This window comes from Vicugna pacos, unplaced genomic scaffold, assembly GCF_048564905.1.
Source record: "Vicugna pacos unplaced genomic scaffold, VicPac4 scaffold_204, whole genome shotgun sequence".
Classification (NCBI taxonomy): domain Eukaryota; kingdom Metazoa; phylum Chordata; class Mammalia; order Artiodactyla; family Camelidae; genus Vicugna; species Vicugna pacos.
In genome coordinates, this window is record NW_027328883.1 from 133,378 (window position 1) to 155,299 (window position 21,922).

General features: G+C 55.1%; 2 protein-coding genes across 7 annotated transcripts; both read right to left on the reverse strand.

Moving 5' to 3' along the window:
* Window positions 1-2,166: 2,166 nt before the first annotated feature.
* LOC140695423 (melanoma-associated antigen 8-like) lies at window positions 2,167-5,662 on the reverse strand. 4 transcript variants are annotated; one of them, XM_072958128.1, is made up of 4 exons: window positions 5,636-5,662; window positions 3,794-3,884; window positions 3,574-3,642; window positions 2,167-3,499 (listed from the first exon to the last, which is right to left on the reverse strand). In XM_072958128.1, the coding sequence occupies exon 4, from the start codon at window positions 3,419-3,421 to the stop codon at window positions 2,393-2,395; it is 1,029 nt and encodes a 342-aa protein (XP_072814229.1). In that variant the 5' UTR covers window positions 3,422-3,499; window positions 3,574-3,642; window positions 3,794-3,884; window positions 5,636-5,662; the 3' UTR covers window positions 2,167-2,392. The 4 variants fall into 4 exon arrangements, with proteins under 4 accessions (XP_072814229.1, XP_072814228.1, XP_072814227.1 ...); XM_072958127.1 differs by lacking the exon at window positions 5,636-5,662 and adding an exon at window positions 4,777-4,921; XM_072958126.1 differs by lacking the exon at window positions 5,636-5,662 and adding an exon at window positions 4,291-4,557.
* An 11,153-nt stretch (window positions 5,663-16,815) lies between these two features.
* On the reverse strand, window positions 16,816-20,240 carry LOC140695418 (melanoma-associated antigen 8-like). Of its 3 annotated transcripts, none has more exons than XM_072958117.1 (4): window positions 20,214-20,240; window positions 18,372-18,462; window positions 18,152-18,220; window positions 16,816-18,077 (listed from the first exon to the last, which is right to left on the reverse strand). In XM_072958117.1, exon 4 carries the CDS (start codon window positions 17,997-17,999, stop codon window positions 16,977-16,979), a length of 1,023 nt encoding a protein of 340 aa, XP_072814218.1. In that variant the 5' UTR covers window positions 18,000-18,077; window positions 18,152-18,220; window positions 18,372-18,462; window positions 20,214-20,240; the 3' UTR covers window positions 16,816-16,976. The 3 variants fall into 3 exon arrangements, with proteins under 3 accessions (XP_072814218.1, XP_072814219.1, XP_072814220.1); XM_072958118.1 differs by lacking the exon at window positions 20,214-20,240 and adding an exon at window positions 19,355-19,499; XM_072958119.1 differs by lacking the exon at window positions 20,214-20,240 and adding an exon at window positions 18,604-18,757.
* Window positions 20,241-21,922: the final 1,682 nt, after the last annotated feature.

Here is a 21,922-nt window from a genome sequence, read left to right on the forward strand (position 1 = left end):
AATAATTAACTATCTTTCACTTTTACTTCTCTCTCTCTTGACCCCACCGAGTTTAGTGCTGATCACTCTCACATTTCCAAGTAAATTTCTATTCCAGTGCGGTGTTATCTACTTTGGCATCGCGAAGTACGATGGAAGCTTTCCCAATTTGTTTTACAAAATAGCAAAACTCAGTCTTGAGCTGCATAAGTACCAATACATGCGTAATCAATATCATTCACAAACTAAGATACTGAAGCTTATTAAATATTATTATTAATATACAGAAATCTGTTGCATCTTATACACTAACAAAGGAGCATCAGAAAGAGAAATTAAGGAAACAATCCCATTTACCATCACATCAAAGAGAATAAAAAAATCTAGTACTAAAGCTAGCTAAGGAGACCAAAGACCTGTACTCCAATAACTACAAGACACTGATGTGAGAAGCTGAAGATGACACCAACAGATGGAAAGATATACCGTGTTCTTGGATTGGAAGAATCAGTGTTGTTGACCATACAACCCAGTGGCCGTACTACCCAAGGCAATCTACAGATTCAAAGCAATCCCTGTCAAAATAACAATGGCATTTTTCTCAGAACAAGAACCAATAACTTAAAAAAGTGTACGGAAAAAGAAAAGAACCCCAATAGCTAAAACAATCTTGAGAATGAAGAACAGAGTGGGAGGAATCATGCTCCCTGACTTTAGACTATACTACAGAGCTGTAGTAATCAAAAGAGTGCGGTACTGGCCCCAAACAGACACACAGATCAATGGAACAGGATAAAGAGGCGACAAGTAAACCCACACACTTACCGTCAATGAATCTATGACAAAGGAAGCAAGGATATTGAATGGAGAAAAGACAGTCTCTTCAATAAGTGGTTCTGGGAAAACTGGACAGCTACCTGTCAAAGAACGAACTTAGAACATTCTCTAACACCATACACAAAAATAAACTCAAGATAGATTAAAGATCTACATTCAAGACTGGATACTATAATACTCCTAGAGGAAAACATAGGCAGAACCCTCTCTGACGTAAATTACAGCAATAACGTTTTCGATCCATCTCCTAAAACAAAGGAAATAAAAGGAAAAATAAACAGCGGGGACCTAATTATACTTAAAAGCTTCTGCACAGCAAAGGAATCCACTGACTAAATAAAAAAAAACAACCTACTGAAGGGGAGAAAATATTTGCAAATGATACAACTGACAAGGGAGCAATAACCACCATATATAAACAGCTCATACAATTCAACATCAAAAAGACAAATGACCCAACTAAAAACGGGCAGAACAACAGAATAGACATCTGTCCAAAGAGGAAATGCAGGTGGCCTGCAGGCACGTGAAAAGATGCTCAGTATAACTAATCATCTGGGAAATGCAAACCAAAACCACAATGAGGTATCACCTCATACCTGTCAGAATGGCTACCTTCAAAAAGAACGCGAAGAGCAAATGTTGGCGAAGATGTGGAGAAAAGGGATCCCTCCTACACTGTTGGTGCAGATGTGAATTGGTGTGGCCATTGTGGAAAACAGTATGCCGTTTCTCACAAAACTAAAAATAGAACCACCAAGTGACCCAGCAATTCCATTCCTGGGTATATATCTCAAAAAAAAAAAAAGATACTAATTTGAAAAGATACACGCACCCAATATTCATAGCAGCGTTATCTACAATTGCCAAGATGTGGAAGGAACCTAAATGTCCATCAGCAGATGAATGGATACACACACACACACACACACACACATATGGAATACTAGTCAGCCATAAAAAACAAAATTTTGCCGTTTGCAGCAACATGGATGGACTTGGAGGACATTATGCTAAGTGAAATAAATCAGACAGAGAAAGACAAATACTGTATGATATCAGTTTATACGTGGACTCTAAAAAATACAACAAACTAGTGACTATAACAAAGAAGCAGACTCATAGAGAACAAACTAGTGATTACCAGGGGGGAGGGGGGAGGGGCAATATAGGGGTGAGGGAGCGGGAGGTCCAAACTATTGGGTGGAAGGAAGGTTCACAACCAGGTTCATTGGGTGCACAACAAGGGGTATATAACCAATATATTCTCAGAACTGTAAATGAAATGTAATCTTTAAAAAACCTGTATAATAAAATAAAGTATATTGATATTTATTAAAAGGAATAACATCTGAAGCATCACTAAGGGAAATGAAGATGAATTTCCATATCATTGTAGAGAACAGGAGCCCAGAGATGCTGTACACCGTGTTCCCCCCCACCGGCCCTGGCCCTCACTACGTAAAAGGCTGACTGCTTGCTCTTCAGACACACAGTGAAGAGTCAGCCTCACTTCCTGCCCGGCGGGAGAAGCTGCCGGACAGGGGCCTAGAAGGAGCCCAGCTGCAAGTCTGCCTCAGGCCCCCTCTTCCTCATCACTCACTCGCTCTTCAGACAGGGATGGGAAAGAACTGGGACCCCTTCTATTGACCCTGAGGAAATGTTCCAGGACTTGCAGCTTGCTGGTCTCCGTGTAGGCCCGGGGACCCCACAGGAACTCGTAGCGAGCGGGATCGCTGTTGGCCACCTGCCGGTACTCCACGTACCCCTCCTGCACCCACACGTTGGTGATGAGTTCCCTGGGCTCCCCGTAGATGAAGTGCTCCCTCCCAGCACACAGCCCCATCTTGCTAAGCGCTCGCCAGACTGCCTCCTCAGGAGCAAAGTCGCCCTCCAGGACAATCACACCCAGAAGTATCACCAGGAGGCCAGTGTTGGGCATGCTCTGCCCGTCGTCCTGCATGCCATCGTAGGTGAGGCCCAGGGTGGGGACCAGGACATACAAGTGCTCCCTGGGGTCCACCTCCTTCACATCCACCCCAAAGACCAGCTGCAGACACTCAGAGGCTTGGCTCAAGACCACAGGGAAGTGGTCCTGGTCATCTCTGAGGACCGCATTCAGCATTTCCTCTTTTGAGGTCGGCTGCTTTGTGCGGTACTTGTGGAGCAGGAAGCCCATCAGTTCAGCCATCATTAAATGTAATGCATCTTGGAGCCGGGACTCGGCATCTGCCGGGTCCTGCCCGGAGCTGGGCCCCTCCTCACCTTGGCTTCTGAGGCCATTGTCTTCCGACTGGCTCCATGGAGGGGCTGCCACGGCTGTGGGGGAGGGGCAGACACCCTGAGGGCTCTGCGTGGGACTGGGTGTCCCAGAATCAGCCGCCTCCTCGCCAGTGCCCAGGAACAGGACTGAGTAGGAAGACGACGAGGAGGAGGAGGAGGGAGACAACGGGGATGTGCCGCCTTCCTCCTCCTCCTCCTCCTCCTCGTCCTCCTCCTCCTCGTCCTCCTCCTCCTCCTCCACCCAAATGTCCTGCTCATCCATGGAATCCTCAGCCGCTCTTGGGTCCTTAAAGTCGGCTTCAGTGTGGTGGAGGTCACGCATCTGAACGGGAGGCACGGTGAGTGGTGTCGGGCAGCTGAGAGGAGCGAGGCCAGGGGTGACAGATGGGGACCCACGGGCCTGGGGAAGAAAGGGAGTGTCAGCGGCCCGGGCTGAGAAACCCACCCTGGGGGGCTCTGACAAAGGCCACTTACAGGTCTCCTCTCCAGGGGTGCCCTCGGCCTCACAGGGGCTCTCCTCCTGGTGGACGGTCGTCTGTGAACCTGACGGGGGAAGTAAGGCAGCTCCTCAGGGTGCAGCCGGCACAGCCCGAGGCTTTGGGGGCGACAGGGGGTGGGTGGAGTGGACGTTGGCGTCGTGGGGTCCCCTCTGTTCCAGGAGCCCCCGGGCACACACTCAGGGCCCACACCTCACCTTCAGTCCTGACACTGCCGGCCTCCTGTGCTCTGTGACCCGAGGACACGTGTCTCAGACCTAGGCCTTCACCTCCCGGTGTCTGGAGCCCCTGGGAGAGAAAGGAGGGGAGACCTGGGGTCTACACTGTGGCACAGCCCTGGACCCGCGTGCTGGCAGCAGGCCTGGGCTCTGGCAGGTTCCCACTCTTCTAGGGTGGGAGGTCCTCTCCGCGCTAACTCAGGGTCCTCACCGTGACTCCAAGCGGGACCTGGGATTCTGCGCTCCAACCACCTGAGGGCCCCATCCTGATAGTAAGTCCCCGGTCTCTCTGAGCCCTGGATGCGGAAGTCAGGACACACCACGTGTGCTCATCCCGCCTGGGGGCCTCCCAGGGCTGACAGCAGGGGCAGGATCGGTTGCGTCCCCTCTGTTCTGGGGTTTCTGGTCCCCTCACTCCTCCCTCAGGGTCCTCCCCTTGACTCCTGGCAGGAGCTGAGATTCCCCCCTCAGCCCACCTGAGGCCCCGCCCGTCATTCCGGGACGCCAGTCCTTCCGAGACCCGCATTTCAGGAACTGCTGCCCGAGGTCCTCCCGCCCCATGGTCTCCCAGGACTGGCTCTGTTCTGGGGTCCAGGGTCCCTGAATGCTAACTCGCGGTCGGCACCTTCACTCCCAGGCGGCCCTGAGATTCTCTCCTCCGCAGACCTGAGGCCCCCGCCCTTTCACTATGTCCCCAGTCTGTCTGAGACTCGGATGCGGAAGTCAGGACAAACCACGTGGGCCTGTCCTCCCCTCGGGCCGCCGGACGGCTGAAAGCAAGGGCGCCTTTCTGTGGGGTGGCCACTTTTCTGGGTTCAGGGGCCCCTCCTTCCTCCTTCAGGGTCCTCACTTTGACTCAGGCGGCATGTAGCCTCCCCTTGGAACCCCCGAGGCCCCGCCCCTCATCCCAGGACCCCAGTCCCTCTGAGGCCCGGATGGCAGGAAATGCCGCCGGTGCTCACCCTGCCCCAAGGCCTCCAAGCCCCAACACTGTCCCGGGGTGCAGGAATCCTCCGTTCTCCCTCGGGGTCCTCACTTTGACTCAGGCGGCATGTAGCCTCCCCTTGGAACCCCCGAAGCCACGCCCCTCATCCCAGGACCCCAGTCCCTCCGAGACCCGGATGGCAGGAAATGCCGCCTGTGCTTGTTCCGACCTGTGGCCTCCCAGGACCGACTGTGTTTTGGGGTCCAGGGTCCTCACTGCTCGCTCACAGTCATCAGCTTCACTCCCAGTGGGACCTTGGATTCTCTCCTCTGCAGATCTGAGGGTCCCCCCACCCCCCATCTCACACTAAGTCCCCGGTCTCTCTGAGACCAGGGTGCCGCAGTCAGGACACAACACGTGGGCCCGTCCTGCCCTCGGGCCTCCGGACAGCTGCTAGCAAGGTTCCCTGTCTGTGGGATGGCCTCTTTTCCGGGTTCCGGGAGCCCTCAGTTCTCCCTCAGGGTCGTCACTTAGGCGTCATGTCGTCTAGCCTCTGGCCACCCGAGGCCCCGCCCCTCACCCCAGGACCCCAGTCCCTCGGAGACCCGGGTGTCAGGAAATGCCGCCGGTGCTCACCCTGCCCCAAGGCCTCCAATGTCCAACACTGTCCCCGGGTGCAGGAATCCTCCGTTGTCCCTCGGGGTCCTCACTTTGACTCAGGCGGCATGCAGCCTCCCCTTGGAACCCCCGAAGCCCCGCCCCTCATCCCAGGACCCCAATCCCTCTGAGGCCCGGATGGCAAGAAATGCCGCCGGTGCTCACCCTGCCCCAAGGCCTCCAAGCCCCAACACTGTCCCGGGGTGCAGGAATCCTCCGTTCTCCCTCGGGGTCCTCACCTTGACTCAGGCGGCATGTGGTCTCCCCTCTGGCCACCCGAGGCCCCGCCCCTCATCCCAGGACCCCAGTCCCTCCGAGACCCGGATGTCAGGAAGTCAGGGCCCCACGAGTGCTCATCACACGCAGGCCCTCCCAGGGCTGACAGCAGGGGCGGGATCTGTTTGGCCACTTCTGTCCTCCGTCAGGGTCCTCAGCTTCAGCCCTGGCGGTTCCTGGGACGCCCCCTTGTTGACCCGAGCCCACACCCTCACACCAAGGCCCTCACTGCCCAGAGACCCCCAGGGGAGTCTGTGGACTCACATCAGGCCACCAAGCCCAGGGCTTCCCAGGACCGTGGACGCCAGGGGCTGAGATGGATTCCCCGGGGGTCCCTCAGCCCTCCCTCTGCTCCCCACCTGGGCTCCAGGCTGGGCCTGGGCCCCTCCCTCTGCCCACCTCAGTTTGCTCCCCTTGGACCCAGGCCCCTCCACAGCCTGGACCCCCGAGAGGGAAGCGGGGGTGGGGGTTGGGGCACTGATCCCCGCCACCCTGCCTGCGGTCTCCCAGGGCTGACAGCGGAACCGACCTGGATTTATCGTGTTCCATTGATCTGTGTCCCTCCACACGGTTCCACCTTGACTCCTGGCAGCGCTGGGCTCCTTCCCTGTGCAGACCTGAAGCCGGCCTCCCTCACCCAGGCCCTCACCTCTCTCACCCCCCAGGGAGGGGGCATCAGCGCCCGTCAGATCCGGACCCCGTGCCCGGGGCTCTCCCAGGGCTGTCGGGGGGGCCGGAGGTGGATTCCCTGTTTGGAATTCAGCCTCGGTGGGTGTTTCCTCCCTGCGATTTCCAGGACCATTCCTCATCTATGGCTTTGGATTCTGACCATCGAGGGGAGCTGACCCATCAGTGTAAGTGTCCAGCAGACAGTTTCCAAGAACACACCCCAGTAAATCCTACCCCAAGTTTGGGGCGGTTTCCAAACCTCTTCAACTATATATGCCAAGACTGAGTACACTGTGAGCCACATTAAACGCCACTCCTCCCTGCAGTTGGAGCATTCTGAGTGTTCTAGCAGCTCAGGCAGGATAAGCAGGTCTCTAAGCATCCCTGAACAAAGTACACCTTCCCTTCTCGCCCAGGAGATGTATCCACGATCCCAGAGGGACTTCTCAGAGCAATCTCCCACCTGACACGTTCCTCTCACCACTAACAAGTGCCGTCTGCACGTCTGCCTGCCGCCAACACCCAGCTTCATTACCATCACCTCCCACAGAAGGAGCCCCGCCCTCCCCCCACCCCAGCTTCCCAAAGCCCTGAACTGCCCTGGCGCTGGGCACTTACACTTGGGTGCTCTCTCCCGGACCCCCACCCCCTCGCCCTATTTTCCTTTGCCCTATGGGACTCAGGAGACATGTCACCAACTTCCCGATGTGACTGCGGCTCCTAGACTATCCTAGGTGTGGGCTGTCCTGCTTTTCCGAGTGTCCCCACTGCTAACACCGAGCCCTCCAGAGAGCAGAGGCTCGGTGTACGTCTGCGGATGAACTGAGATGGTGAGCAGGGATCCTATTGATTCAGGTTGCCTTTCTCCTCCTTTCTTAACTGAGCCAGACAAATCCAGGTTATACACACATAATTATAATTTTATAGACTGACAGAAGAAAAGGGATAAGGAGCCAATAATTAACTATCTTTCACTTTTACTTCTCTCTCTCTTGACCCCACCGAGTTTAGTGCTGATCACTCTCACATTTCCAAGTAAATTTCTATTCCAGTGCGGTGTTATCTACTTTGGCATCGCGAAGTACGATGGAAGCTTTCCCAATTTGTTTTACAAAATAGCAAAACTCAGTCTTGAGCTGCATAAGTACCAATACATGCGTAATCAATATCATTCACAAACTAAGATACTGAAGCTTATTAAATATTATTATTAATATACAGAAATCTGTTGCATCTTATACACTAACAAAGGAGCATCAGAAAGAGAAATTAAGGAAACAATCCCATTTACCATCACATCAAAGAGAATAAAAAAATCTAGTACTAAAGCTAGCTAAGGAGACCAAAGACCTGTACTCCAATAACTACAAGACACTGATGTGAGAAGCTGAAGATGACACCAACAGATGGAAAGATATACCGTGTTCTTGGATTGGAAGAATCAGTGTTGTTGACCATACAACCCAGTGGCCGTACTACCCAAGGCAATCTACAGATTCAAAGCAATCCCTGTCAAAATAACAATGGCATTTTTCTCAGAACAAGAACCAATAACTTAAAAAAGTGTACGGAAAAAGAAAAGAACCCCAATAGCTAAAACAATCTTGAGAATGAAGAACAGAGTGGGAGGAATCATGCTCCCTGACTTTAGACTATACTACAGAGCTGTAGTAATCAAAAGAGTGCGGTACTGGCCCCAAACAGACACACAGATCAATGGAACAGGATAAAGAGGCGACAAGTAAACCCACACACTTACCGTCAATGAATCTATGACAAAGGAAGCAAGGATATTGAATGGAGAAAAGACAGTCTCTTCAATAAGTGGTTCTGGGAAAACTGGACAGCTACCTGTCAAAGAACGAACTTAGAACATTCTCTAACACCATACACAAAAATAAACTCAAGATAGATTAAAGATCTACATTCAAGACTGGATACTATAATACTCCTAGAGGAAAACATAGGCAGAACCCTCTCTGACGTAAATTACAGTAATAACGTTTTCGATCCATCTCCTAAAACAAAGGAAATAAAAGGAAAAATAAACAGCGGGGACCAAATTATACTTAAAAGCTTCTGCACAGCAAAGGAATCCACTGACTAAATAAAAAAAAACAACCTACTGAAGGGGAGAAAATATTTGCAAATGATACAACTGACAAGGGAGCAATAACCACCATATATAAACAGCTCATACAATTCAACATCAAAAAGACAAATGACCCAACTAAAAACGGGCAGAACAACAGAATAGACATCTGTCCAAAGAGGAAATGCAGGTGGCCTGCAGGCACGTGAAAAGATGCTCAGTATAACTAATCATCTGGGAAATGCAAACCAAAACCACAATGAGATATCACCTCATATCTGTCAGAATGGCTACCTTCAAAAAGAACGCGAAGAGCAAATGTTGGCGAAGATGTGGAGAAAAGGGATCCCTCCTACACTGTTGGTGCGGATGTGAATTGGTGTGGCCATTGTGGAAAACAGTATGCCGTTTCTCAGAAAACTAAAAATAGAACCACCAAGTGACCCAGCAATTCCATTCCTGGGTATATATCTCAAAAAAAAAAAAGATACTAATTTGAAAAGATACACGCACCCAATATTCATAGCAGCATTATCTACAATTGCCAAGATGTGGAAGGAACCTAAATGTCCATCAGCAGATGAATGGATACACACAAACACACACACACACACACATATGGAATACTAGTCAGCCATAAAAAACAAAATTTTGCCGTTTGCAGCAACATGGATGGACTTGGAGGACATTATGCTAAGTGAAATAAATCAGACAGAGGAAGACAAATACTGTATGATATCAGTTTATACGTCGACTCTAAAAAATACAACAAACTAGTGACTATAACAAAGAAGCAGACTCATAGAGAACAAACTAGTGATTACCAGGGGGGAGGGGGGAGGGGCAATATAGGGGTGAGGGAGCGGGAGGTCCAAACTATTGGGTGGAAGGAAGGTTCACAACCAGGTTCATTGGGTGCACAACAAGGGGTATATAACCAATATTTTCTCAGAACTGTAAATGAAATGTAATCTTTAAAAAAACTGTATAATAAAATAAAGTATATTGATATTTATTAAAAGGAATAACATCTGAAGCATCACTAAGGGAAATGAAGATGAATTTCCATATCATTGTAGAGAACAGGAGCCCAGAGATGCTGTACACCGTGTTCCCCCCCACCGGCCCTGGCCCTCACTACGTAAAAGGCTGACTGCTTGCTCTTCAGACACACAGTGAAGAGTCAGCCTCACTTCCTGCCCGGCGGGAGAAGCTGCCGGACAGGGGCCTAGAAGGAGCCCAGCTGCAAGTCTGCCTCAGGCCCCCTCTTCCTCATCACTCACTCGCTCTTCAGACAGGGATGGGAAAGAACTGGGACCCCTTCTATTGACCCTGAGGAAATGTTCCAGGACTTGCAGCTTGCTGGTCTCCGTGTAGGCCCGGGGACCCCACAGGAACTCGTAGCGAGCGGGATCGCTGTTGGCCACCTGCCGGTACTCCACGTACCCCTCCTGCACCCACACGTTGGTGATGAGTTCCCTGGGCTCCCCGTAGATGAAGTGCTCCCTCCCAGCACACAGCCCCATCTTGCTAAGTGCTCGCCAGACTGCCTCCTCAGGAGCAAAGTCGCCCTCCAGGACAATCACACCCAGAAGTATCACCAGGAGGCCAGTGTTGGGCATGCTCTGCCCGTCGTCCTGCATGCCATCGTAGGTGAGGCCCAGGGTGGGGACCAGGACATACAAGTGCTCCCTGGGGTCCACCTCCTTCACATCCACCCCAAAGACCAGCTGCAGACACTCAGAGGCTTGGCTCAAGACCACAGGGAAGTGGTCCTGGTCATCTCTGAGGACCGCATTCAGCATTTCCTCTTTTGAGGTCGGCTGCTTTGTGCGGTACTTGTGGAGCAGGAAGCCCATCAGTTCAGCCATCATTAAATGTAATGCATCTTGGAGCCGGGACTCGGCATCTGCCGGGTCCTGCCCGGAGCTGGGCCCCTCCTCACCTTGGCTTCTGAGGCCATTGTCTTCCGACTGGCTCCATGGAGGGGCTGCCACGGCTGTGGGGGAGGGGCAGACACCCTGAGGGCTCTGCGTGGGACTGGGTGTCCCAGAATCAGCCGCCTCCTCGCCAGTGCCCAGGAACAGGACTGAGTAGGAAGACGACCAGGAGGAGGAGGAGGGAGACAACGGGGATGTGCCGCCTTCCTCCTCCTCCTCCTCCTCGTCCTCCTCCTCCTCCTCCACCCAAATGTCCTGCTCATCCATGGAATCCTCAGCCGCTCTTGGGTCCTTAAAGTCGGCTTCAGTGTGGTGGAGGTCACGCATCTGAACGGGAGGCACGGTGAGTGGTGTCGGGCAGCTGAGAGGAGCGAGGCCAGGGGTGACAGATGGGGACCCACGGGCCTGGGGAAGAAAGGGAGTGTCAGCGGCCCGGGCTGAGAAACCCACCCTGGGGGGCTCTGACAAAGGCCACTTACAGGTCTCCTCTCCAGGGGTGCCCTCGGCCTCACAGGGGCTCTCCTCCTGGTGGACGGTCGTCTGTGAACCTGACGGGGGAAGTAAGGCAGCTCCTCAGGGTGCAGCCGGCACAGCCCGAGGCTTTGGGGGCGACAGGGGGTGGGTGGAGTGGACGTTGGCGTCGTGGGGTCCCCTCTGTTCCAGGAGCCCCCGGGCACACACTCAGGGCCCACACCTCACCTTCAGTCCTGACACTGCCGGCCTCCTGTGCTCTGTGACCCGAGGACACGTGTCTCAGACCTAGGCCTTCACCTCCCGGTGTCTGGAGCCCCTGGGAGAGAAAGGAGGGGAGACCTGGGGTCTACACTGTGGCACAGCCCTGGACCCGCGTGCTGGCAGCAGGCCTGGGCTCTGGCAGGTTCCCACTCTTCTAGGGTGGGAGGTCCTCTCCGCGCTAACTCAGGGTCCTCACCGTGACTCCAAGCGGGACCTGGGATTCTGCGCTCCAACCACCTGAGGGCCCCATCCTGATAGTAAGTCCCCGGTCTCTCTGAGCCCTGGATGCGGAAGTCAGGACACACCACGTGTGCTCATCCCGCCTGGGGGCCTCCCAGGGCTGACAGCAGGGGCAGGATCGGTTGCGTCCCCTCTGTTCTGGGGTTTCTGGTCCCCTCACTCCTCCCTCAGGGTCCTCCCCTTGACTCCTGGCAGGAGCTGAGATTCCCCCCTCAGCCCACCTGAGGCCCCGCCCGTCATTCCGGGACGCCAGTCCTTCCGAGACCCGCATTTCAGGAACTGCTGCCCGAGGTCCTCCCGCCCCATGGTCTCCCAGGACTGGCTCTGTTCTGGGGTCCAGGGTCCCTGAATGCTAACTCGCGGTCGGCACCTTCACTCCCAGGCGGCCCTGAGATTCTCTCCTCCGCAGACCTGAGGCCCCCGCCCTTTCACTATGTCCCCAGTCTGTCTGAGACTCGGATGCGGAAGTCAGGACAAACCACGTGGGCCTGTCCTCCCCTCGGGCCGCCGGACGGCTGAAAGCAAGGGCGCCTTTCTGTGGGGTGGCCACTTTTCTGGGTTCAGGGGCCCCTCCTTCCTCCTTCAGGGTCCTCACTTTGACTCAGGCGGCATGTAGCCTCCCCTTGGAACCCCCGAGGCCCCGCCCCTCATCCCAGGACCCCAGTCCCTCTGAGGCCCGGATGGCAGGAAATGCCGCCGGTGCTCACCCTGCCCCAAGGCCTCCAAGCCCCAACACTGTCCCGGGGTGCAGGAATCCTCCGTTCTCCCTCGGGGTCCTCACTTTGACTCAGGCGGCATGTAGCCTCCCCTTGGAACCCCCGAAGCCACGCCCCTCATCCCAGGACCCCAGTCCCTCCGAGACCCGGATGGCAGGAAATGCCGCCTGTGCTTGTTCCGACCTGTGGCCTCCCAGGACCGACTGTGTTTTGGGGTCCAGGGTCCTCACTGCTCGCTCACAGTCATCAGCTTCACTCCCAGTGGGACCTTGGATTCTCTCCTCTGCAGATCTGAGGGTCCCCCCACCCCCCATCTCACACTAAGTCCCCGGTCTCTCTGAGACCAGGGTGCCGCAGTCAGGACACGACACGTGGGCCCGTCCTGCCCTCGGGCCTCCGGACAGCTGCTAGCAAGGTTCCCTGTCTGTGGGATGGCCTCTTTTCCGGGTTCCGGGAGCCCTCAGTTCTCCCTCAGGGTCGTCACTTAGGCGTCATGTCGTCTAGCCTCTGGCCACCCGAGGCCCCGCCCCTCACCCCAGGACCCCAGTCCCTCGGAGACCCGGGTGTCAGGAAATGCCGCCGGTGCTCACCCTGCCCCAAGGCCTCCAATGTCCAACACTGTCCCCGGGTGCAGGAATCCTCCGTTGTCCCTCGGGGTCCTCACTTTGACTCAGGCGGCATGCAGCCTCCCCTTGGAACCCCCGAAGCCCCGCCCCTCATCCCAGGACCCCAATCCCTCTGAGGCCCGGATGGCAAGAAATGCCGCCGGTGCTCACCCTGCCCCAAGGCCTCCAAGCCCCAACACTGTCCCGGGGTGCAGGAATCCTCCGTTCTCCCTCGGGGTCCTCACCTTGACTCAGGCGGCATGTGGTCTCCCCTCTGGCCACCCGAGGCCCCGCCCCTCATCCCAGGACCCCAGTCCCTCCGAGACCCGGATGTCAGGAAGTCAGGGCCCCACGAGTGCTCATCACACGCAGGCCCTCCCAGGGCTGACAGCAGGGGCGGGATCTGTTTGGCCACTTCTGTCCTCCGTCAGGGTCCTCAGCTTCAGCCCTGGCGGTTCCTGGGACGCCCCCTTGTTGACCCGAGCCCACACCCTCACACCAAGGCCCTCACTGCCCAGAGACCCCCAGGGGAGTCTGTGGACTCACATCAGGCCACCAAGCCCAGGGCTTCCCAGGACCGTGGACGCCAGGGGCTGAGATGGATTCCCCGGGGGTCCCTCAGCCCTCCCTCTGCTCCCCACCTGGGCTCCAGGCTGGGCCTGGGCCCCTCCCTCTGCCCACCTCAGTTTGCTCCCCTTGGACCCAGGCCCCTCCACAGCCTGGACCCCCGAGAGGGAAGCGGGGGTGGGGGTTGGGGCACTGATCCCCGCCACCCTGCCTGCGGTCTCCCAGGGCTGACAGCGGAACCGACCTGGATTTATCGTGTTCCATTGATCTGTGTCCCTCCACACGGTTCCACCTTGACTCCTGGCAGCGCTGGGCTCCTTCCCTGTGCAGACCTGAAGCCGGCCTCCCTCACCCAGGCCCTCACCTCTCTCACCCCCCAGGGAGGGGGCATCAGCGCCCGTCAGATCCGGACCCCGTGCCCGGGGCTCTCCCAGGGCTGTCGGGGGGGCCGGAGGTGGATTCCCTGTTTGGAATTCAGCCTCGGTGGGTGTTTCCTCCCTGCGATTTCCAGGACCATTCCTCATCTATGGCTTTGGATTCTGACCATCGAGGGGAGCTGACCCATCAGTGTAAGTGTCCAGCAGACAGTTTCCAAGAACACACCCCAGTAAATCCTACCCCAAGTTTGGGGCGGTTTCCAAACCTCTTCAACTATATATGCCAAGACTGAGTACACTGTGAGCCACATTAAACGCCACTCCTCCCTGCAGTTGGAGCATTCTGAGTGTTCTAGCAGCTCAGGCAGGATAAGCAGGTCTCTAAGCATCCCTGAACAAAGTACACCTTCCCTTCTCGCCCAGGAGATGTATCCACGATCCCAGAGGGACTTCTCAGAGCAATCTCCCACCTGACACGTTCCTCTCACCACTAACAAGTGCCGTCTGCACGTCTGCCTGCCGCCAACACCCAGCTTCATTACCATCACCTCCCACAGAAGGAGCCCCGCCCTCCCCCCACCCCAGCTTCCCAAAGCCCTGAACTGCCCTGGCGCTGGGCACTTACACTTGGGTGCTCTCTCCCGGACCCCCACCCCCTCGCCCTATTTTCCTTTGCCCTATGGGACTCAGGAGACATGTCACCAACTTCCCGATGTGACTGCGGCTCCTAGACTATCCTAGGTGTGGGCTGTCCTGCTTTTCCGAGTGTCCCCACTGCTAACACCGAGCCCTCCAGAGAGCAGAGGCTCGGTGTACGTCTGCGGATGAACTGAGATGGTGAGCAGGGATCCTATTGATTCAGGTTGCCTTTCTCCTCCTTTCTTAACTGAGCCAGACAAATCCAGGTTATACACACATAATTATAATTTTATAGACTGACAGAAGAAAAGGGATAAGGAGCCAATAATTAACTATCTTTCACTTTTACTTCTCTCTCTCTTGACCCCACCGAGTTTAGTGCTGATCACTCTCACATTTCCAAGTAAATTTCTATTCCAGTGCGGTGTTATCTACTTTGGCATCGCGAAGTATGATGGAAGCTTTCCCAATTTGTTTTACAAAATAGCAAAACTCAGTCTTGAGCTGCATAAGTACCAATACATGCGTAATCAATATCATTCACAAACTAAGATACTGAAGCTTATTAAATATTATTATTAATATACAGAAATCTGTTGCATCTTATACACTAACAAAGGAGCATCAGAAAGAGAAATTAAGGAAACAATCCCATTTACCATCACATCAAAGAGAATAAAAAAATCTAGTACTAAAGCTAGCTAAGGAGACCAAAGACCTGTACTCCAATAACTACAAGACACTGATGTGAGAAGCTGAAGATGACACCAACAGATGGAAAGATATACCGTGTTCTTGGATTGGAAGAATCAGTGTTGTTGACCATACAACCCAGTGGCCGTACTACCCAAGGCAATCTACAGATTCAAAGCAATCCCTGTCAAAATAACAATGGCATTTTTCTCAGAACAAGAACCAATAAATTAAAAAAGTGTACGGAAAAGGAAAAGAACCCCAATAGCTAAAACAATCTTGAGAATGAAGAACAGAGCGGGAGGAATCATGCTCCCTGACTTTAGACTATACTACAGAGCTGTAGTAATCAAAAGAGTGCGGTACTGGCCCCCAAACAGACACACAGATCAATGGAACAGGATAAAGAGGCGACAAGTAAACCCACACACTTACCGTCAATGAATCTACGACAAAGGAAGCAAGGATATTGAATGGAGAAAAGACAGTCTCTTCAATAAGTGGTTCTGGGAAAACTGGACAGCTACCTGTCAAAGAACGAACTTAGAATATTCTCTAACACCATACACAAAAATAAACACAAGATAGATTAAAGATCTACATTAACTGGATACTATAATACTCCTAGAGGAAAACATAGGCAGAACCCTCTCTGACGTAAATTACAGCAATAACGTTTTCGATCCATCTCCTAAAACAAAGGAAATAAAAGGAAAAATAAACAGCGGGGACCAAATTATACTTAAAAGCTTCTGCACAGCAAAGGAATCCACTGACTAAATAAAAAAAAACAACCTACTGAAGGGGAGAAAATATTTGCAAATGATACAACTGACAAGGGAGCAATAACCACCATATATAAACAGCTCATACAATTCAACATCAAAAAGACAAATGACCCAACTAAAAACGGGCAGAACAACAGAATAGACATCTGTCCAAAGAGGAAATGCAGGTGGCCTGCAGGCACGTGAAAAGATGCTCAGTATAACTAATCATCTGGGAAATGCAAACCAAAACCACAATGAGATATCACCTCATATCTGTCAGAATGGCTACCTTCAAAAAGAACGCGAAGAGCAAATGTCGGCGAAGATGTGGAGAAAAGGGATCCCTCCTACACTGTTGGTGCGGATGTGAATTGGTGTGGCCATTGTGGAAAACAGTATGCCGTTTCTCAGAAAACTAAAAATAGAACCACCAAGTGACCCAGCAATTCCATTCCTGGGTATATATCTCAAAAAAAAAAAAGATACTAATTTGAAAAGATACACGCACCCAATATTCATAGCAGCGTTATCTACAATTGCCAAGATGTGGAAGGAACCTAAATGTCCATCAGCAGATGAATGGATACACACAAACACACACACACACACACACACACACACATACGGAATACTAGTCAGCCATAAAAAACAAAATTTTGCCGTTTGCAGCAACATGGATGGACTTGGAGGACATTATGCTAAGTGAAATAAATCAGACAGAGGAAGACAAATACTGTATGATATCAGTTTATACGTGGACTCTAAAAAATACAACAAACTAGTGACTATAACAAAGAAGCAGACTCATAGAGAACAAACTAGTGATTACCAGGGGGGAGGGGGGAGGGGCAATATAGGGGTGAGGGAGCGGGAGGTCCAAACTATTGGGTGGAAGGAAGGTTCACAACCAGGTTCATTGGGTGCACAACAAGGGGTATATAACCAATATTTTCTCAGAACTGTAAATGAAATGTAATCTTTAAAAAAACTGTATAATAAAATAAAGTATATTGATATTTATTAAAAGGAATAACATCTGAAGCATCACTAAGGGAAATGAAGATGAATTTCCATCTCATTGTAGAGAACAGGAGCCCAGAGATGCTGTACACCGTGTTCCCCCCCACCGGCCCTGGCCCTCACTACCTAAAAGGCTGACTGCTTGCTCTTCAGACACACAGTGAAGAGTCAGCCTCACTTCCTGCCCGGCGGGAGAAGCTGCCGGACAGGGGCCTAGAAGGAGCCCAGCTGCAAGTCTGCCTCAGGCCCCCTCTTCCTCATCACTCACTCGCTCTTCAGACAGGGATGGGAAAGAACTGGGACCCCTTCTATTGACCCTGAGGAAATGTTCCAGGACTTGCAGCTTGCTGGTCTCCGTGTAGGCCCGGGGACCCCACAGGAACTCGTAGCGAGCGGGATCGCTGTTGGCCACCTGCCGGTACTCCACGTACCCCTCCTGCACCCACACGTTGGTGATGAGTTCCCTGGGCTCCCCGTAGATGAAGTGCTCCCTCCCAGCACACAGCCCCATCTTGCTAAGTGCTCGCCAGACTGCCTCCTCAGGAGCAAAGTCGCCCTCCAGGACAATCACACCCAGAAGTATCACCAGGAGGCCAGTGTTGGGCATGCTCTGCCCGTCGTCCTGCATGCCATCGTAGGTGAGGCCCAGGGTGGGGACCAGGACATACAAGTGCTCCCTGGGGTCCACCTCCTTCACATCCACCCCAAAGACCAGCTGCAGACACTCAGAGGCTTGGCTCAAGACCACAGGGAAGTGGTCCTGGTCATCTCTGAGGACCGCATTCAGCATTTCCTCTTTTGAGGTCGGCTGCTTTGTGCGGTACTTGTGGAGCAGGAAGCCCATCAGTTCAGCCATCATTAAATGTAATGCATCTTGGAGCCGGGACTCGGCATCTGCCGGGTCCTGCCCGGAGCTGGGCCCCTCCTCACCTTGGCTTCTGAGGCCATTGTCTTCCGACTGGCTCCATGGAGGGGCTGCCACGGCTGTGGGGGAGGGGCAGACACCCTGAGGGCTCTGCGTGGGACTGGGTGTCCCAGAATCAGCCGCCTCCTCGCCAGTGCCCAGGAACAGGACTGAGTAGGAAGACGACCAGGAGGAGGAGGAGGGAGACAACGGGGATGTGCCGCCTTCCTCCTCCTCCTCCTCGTCCTCCTCCTCCTCGTCCTCCTCCTCCTCCTCCACCCAAATGTCCTGCTCATCCATGGAATCCTCAGCCGCTCTTGGGTCCTTAAAGTCGGCTTCAGTGTGGTGGAGGTCACGCATCTGAACGGGAGGCACGGTGAGTGGTGTCGGGCAGCTGAGAGGAGCGAGGCCAGGGGTGACAGATGGGGACCCACGGGCCTGGGGAAGAAAGGGAGTGTCAGCGGCCCGGGCTGAGAAACCCACCCTGGGGGGCTCTGACAAAGGCCACTTACAGGTCTCCTCTCCAGGGGTGCCCTCGGCCTCACAGGGGCTCTCCTCCTGGTGGACGGTCGTCTGTGAACCTGACGGGGGAAGTAAGGCAGCTCCTCAGGGTGCAGCCGGCACAGCCCGAGGCTTTGGGGGCGACAGGGGGTGGGTGGAGTGGACGTTGGCGTCGTGGGGTCCCCTCTGTTCCAGGAGCCCCCGGGCACACACTCAGGGCCCACACCTCACCTTCAGTCCTGACACTGCCGGCCTCCTGTGCTCTGTGACCCGAGGACACGTGTCTCAGACCTAGGCCTTCACCTCCCGGTGTCTGGAGCCCCTGGGAGAGAAAGGAGGGGAGACCTGGGGTCTACACTGTGGCACAGCCCTGGACCCGCGTGCTGGCAGCAGGCCTGGGCTCTGGCAGGTTCCCACTCTTCTAGGGTGGGAGGTCCTCTCCGCGCTAACTCAGGGTCCTCACCGTGACTCCAAGCGGGACCTGGGATTCTGCGCTCCAACCACCTGAGGGCCCCATCCTGATAGTAAGTCCCCGGTCTCTCTGAGCCCTGGATGCGGAAGTCAGGACACACCACGTGTGCTCATCCCGCCTGGGGGCCTCCCAGGGCTGACAGCAGGGGCAGGATCGGTTGCGTCCCCTCTGTTCTGGGGTTTCTGGTCCCCTCACTCCTCCCTCAGGGTCCTCCCCTTGACTCCTGGCAGGAGCTGAGATTCCCCCCTCAGCCCACCTGAGGCCCCGCCCGTCATTCCGGGACGCCAGTCCTTCCGAGACCCGCATTTCAGGAACTGCTGCCCGAGGTCCTCCCGCCCCATGGTCTCCCAGGACTGGCTCTGTTCTGGGGTCCAGGGTCCCTGAATGCTAACTCGCGGTCGGCACCTTCACTCCCAGGCGGCCCTGAGATTCTCTCCTCCGCAGACCTGAGGCCCCCGCCCTTTCACTATGTCCCCAGTCTGTCTGAGACTCGGATGCGGAAGTCAGGACAAACCACGTGGGCCTGTCCTCCCCTCGGGCCGCCGGACGGCTGAAAGCAAGGGCGCCTTTCTGTGGGGTGGCCACTTTTCTGGGTTCAGGGGCCCCTCCTTCCTCCTTCAGGGTCCTCACTTTGACTCAGGCGGCATGTAGCCTCCCCTTGGAACCCCCGAGGCCCCGCCCCTCATCCCAGGACCCCAGTCCCTCTGAGGCCCGGATGGCAGGAAATGCCGCCGGTGCTCACCCTGCCCCAAGGCCTCCAAGCCCCAACACTGTCCCGGGGTGCAGGAATCCTCCGTTCTCCCTCGGGGTCCTCACTTTGACTCAGGCGGCATGTAGCCTCCCCTTGGAACCCCCGAAGCCACGCCCCTCATCCCAGGACCCCAGTCCCTCCGAGACCCGGATGGCAGGAAATGCCGCCTGTGCTTGTTCCGACCTGTGGCCTCCCAGGACCGACTGTGTTTTGGGGTCCAGGGTCCTCACTGCTCGCTCACAGTCATCAGCTTCACTCCCAGTGGGACCTTGGATTCTCTCCTCTGCAGATCTGAGGGTCCCCCCACCCCCCATCTCACACTAAGTCCCCGGTCTCTCTGAGACCAGGGTGCCGCAGTCAGGACACGACACGTGGGCCCGTCCTGCCCTCGGGCCTCCGGACAGCTGCTAGCAAGGTTCCCTGTCTGTGGGATGGCCTCTTTTCCGGGTTCCGGGAGCCCTCAGTTCTCCCTCAGGGTCGTCACTTAGGCGTCATGTCGTCTAGCCTCTGGCCACCCGAGGCCCCGCCCCTCACCCCAGGACCCCAGTCCCTCGGAGACCCGGGTGTCAGGAAATGCCGCCGGTGCTCACCCTGCCCCAAGGCCTCCAATGTCCAACACTGTCCCCGGGTGCAGGAATCCTCCGTTGTCCCTCGGGGTCCTCACTTTGACTCAGGCGGCATGCAGCCTCCCCTTGGAACCCCCGAAGCCCCGCCCCTCATCCCAGGACCCCAATCCCTCTGAGGCCCGGATGGCAAGAAATGCCGCCGGTGCTCACCCTGCCCCAAGGCCTCCAAGCCCCAACACTGTCCCGGGGTGCAGGAATCCTCCGTTCTCCCTCGGGGTCCTCACCTTGACTCAGGCGGCATGTGGTCTCCCCTCTGGCCACCCGAGGCCCCGCCCCTCATCCCAGGACCCCAGTCCCTCCGAGACCCGGATGTCAGGAAGTCAGGGCCCCACGAGTGCTCATCACACGCAGGCCCTCCCAGGGCTGACAGCAGGGGCGGGATCTGTTTGGCCACTTCTGTCCTCCGTCAGGGTCCTCAGCTTCAGCCCTGGCGGTTCCTGGGACGCCCCCTTGTTGACCCGAGCCCACACCCTCACACCAAGGCCCTCACTGCCCAGAGACCCCCAGGGGAGTCTGTGGACTCACATCAGGCCACCAAGCCCAGGGCTTCCCAGGACCGTGGACGCCAGGGGCTGAGATGGATTCCCCGGGGGTCCCTCAGCCCTCCCTCTGCTCCCCACCTGGGCTCCAGGCTGGGCCTGGGCCCCTCCCTCTGCCCACCTCAGTTTGCTCCCCTTGGACCCAGGCCCCTCCACAGCCTGGACCCCCGAGAGGGAAGCGGGGGTGGGGGTTGGGGCACTGATCCCCGCCACCCTGCCTGCGGTCTCCCAGGGCTGACAGCGGAACCGACCTGGATTTATCGTGTTCCATTGATCTGTGTCCCTCCACACGGTTCCACCTTGACTCCTGGCAGCGCTGGGCTCCTTCCCTGTGCAGACCTGAAGCCGGCCTCCCTCACCCAGGCCCTCACCTCTCTCACCCCCCAGGGAGGGGGCATCAGCGCCCGTCAGATCCGGACCCCGTGCCCGGGGCTCTCCCAGGGCTGTCGGGGGGGCCGGAGGTGGATTCCCTGTTTGGAATTCAGCCTCGGTGGGTGTTTCCTCCCTGCGATTTCCAGGACCATTCCTCATCTATGGCTTTGGATTCTGACCATCGAGGGGAGCTGACCCATCAGTGTAAGTGTCCAGCAGACAGTTTCCAAGAACACACCCCAGTAAATCCTACCCCAAGTTTGGGGCGGTTTCCAAACCTCTTCAACTATATATGCCAAGACTGAGTACACTGTGAGCCACATTAAACGCCACTCCTCCCTGCAGTTGGAGCATTCTGAGTGTTCTAGCAGCTCAGGCAGGATAAGCAGGTCTCTAAGCATCCCTGAACAAAGTACACCTTCCCTTCTCGCCCAGGAGATGTATCCACGATCCCAGAGGGACTTCTCAGAGCAATCTCCCACCTGACACGTTCCTCTCACCACTAACAAGTGCCGTCTGCACGTCTGCCTGCCGCCAACACCCAGCTTCATTACCATCACCTCCCACAGAAGGAGCCCCGCCCTCCCCCCACCCCAGCTTCCCAAAGCCCTGAACTGCCCTGGCGCTGGGCACTTACACTTGGGTGCTCTCTCCCGGACCCCCACCCCCTAGCCCTATTTTCCTTTGCCCTATGGGACTCAGGAGACATGTCACCAACTTCCCGATGTGACTGCGGCTCCTAGACTATCCTAGGTGTGGGCTGTCCTGCTTTTCCGAGTGTCCCCACTGCTAACACCGAGCCCTCCAGAGAGCAGAGGCTCGGTGTACGTCTGCGGATGAACTGAGATGGTGAGCAGGGATCCTATTGATTCAGGTTGCCTTTCTCCTCCTTTCTTAACTGAGCCAGACAAATCCAGGTTATACACACATAATTATAATTTTATAGACTGACAGAAGAAAAGGGATAAGGAGCCAATAATTAACTATCTTTCACTTTTACTTCTCTCTCTCTTGACCCCACC

Coding starts and splice junctions, on each gene's coding strand:
- LOC140695423 (XM_072958128.1), bottom strand. CDS start 3,421: ATGCGTGACCTCCACCACACTGAAGCCGACTTTAAGGACCCAAGAGCG.
- LOC140695418 (XM_072958117.1), bottom strand. CDS start 17,999: ATGCGTGACCTCCACCACACTGAAGCCGACTTTAAGGACCCAAGAGCG.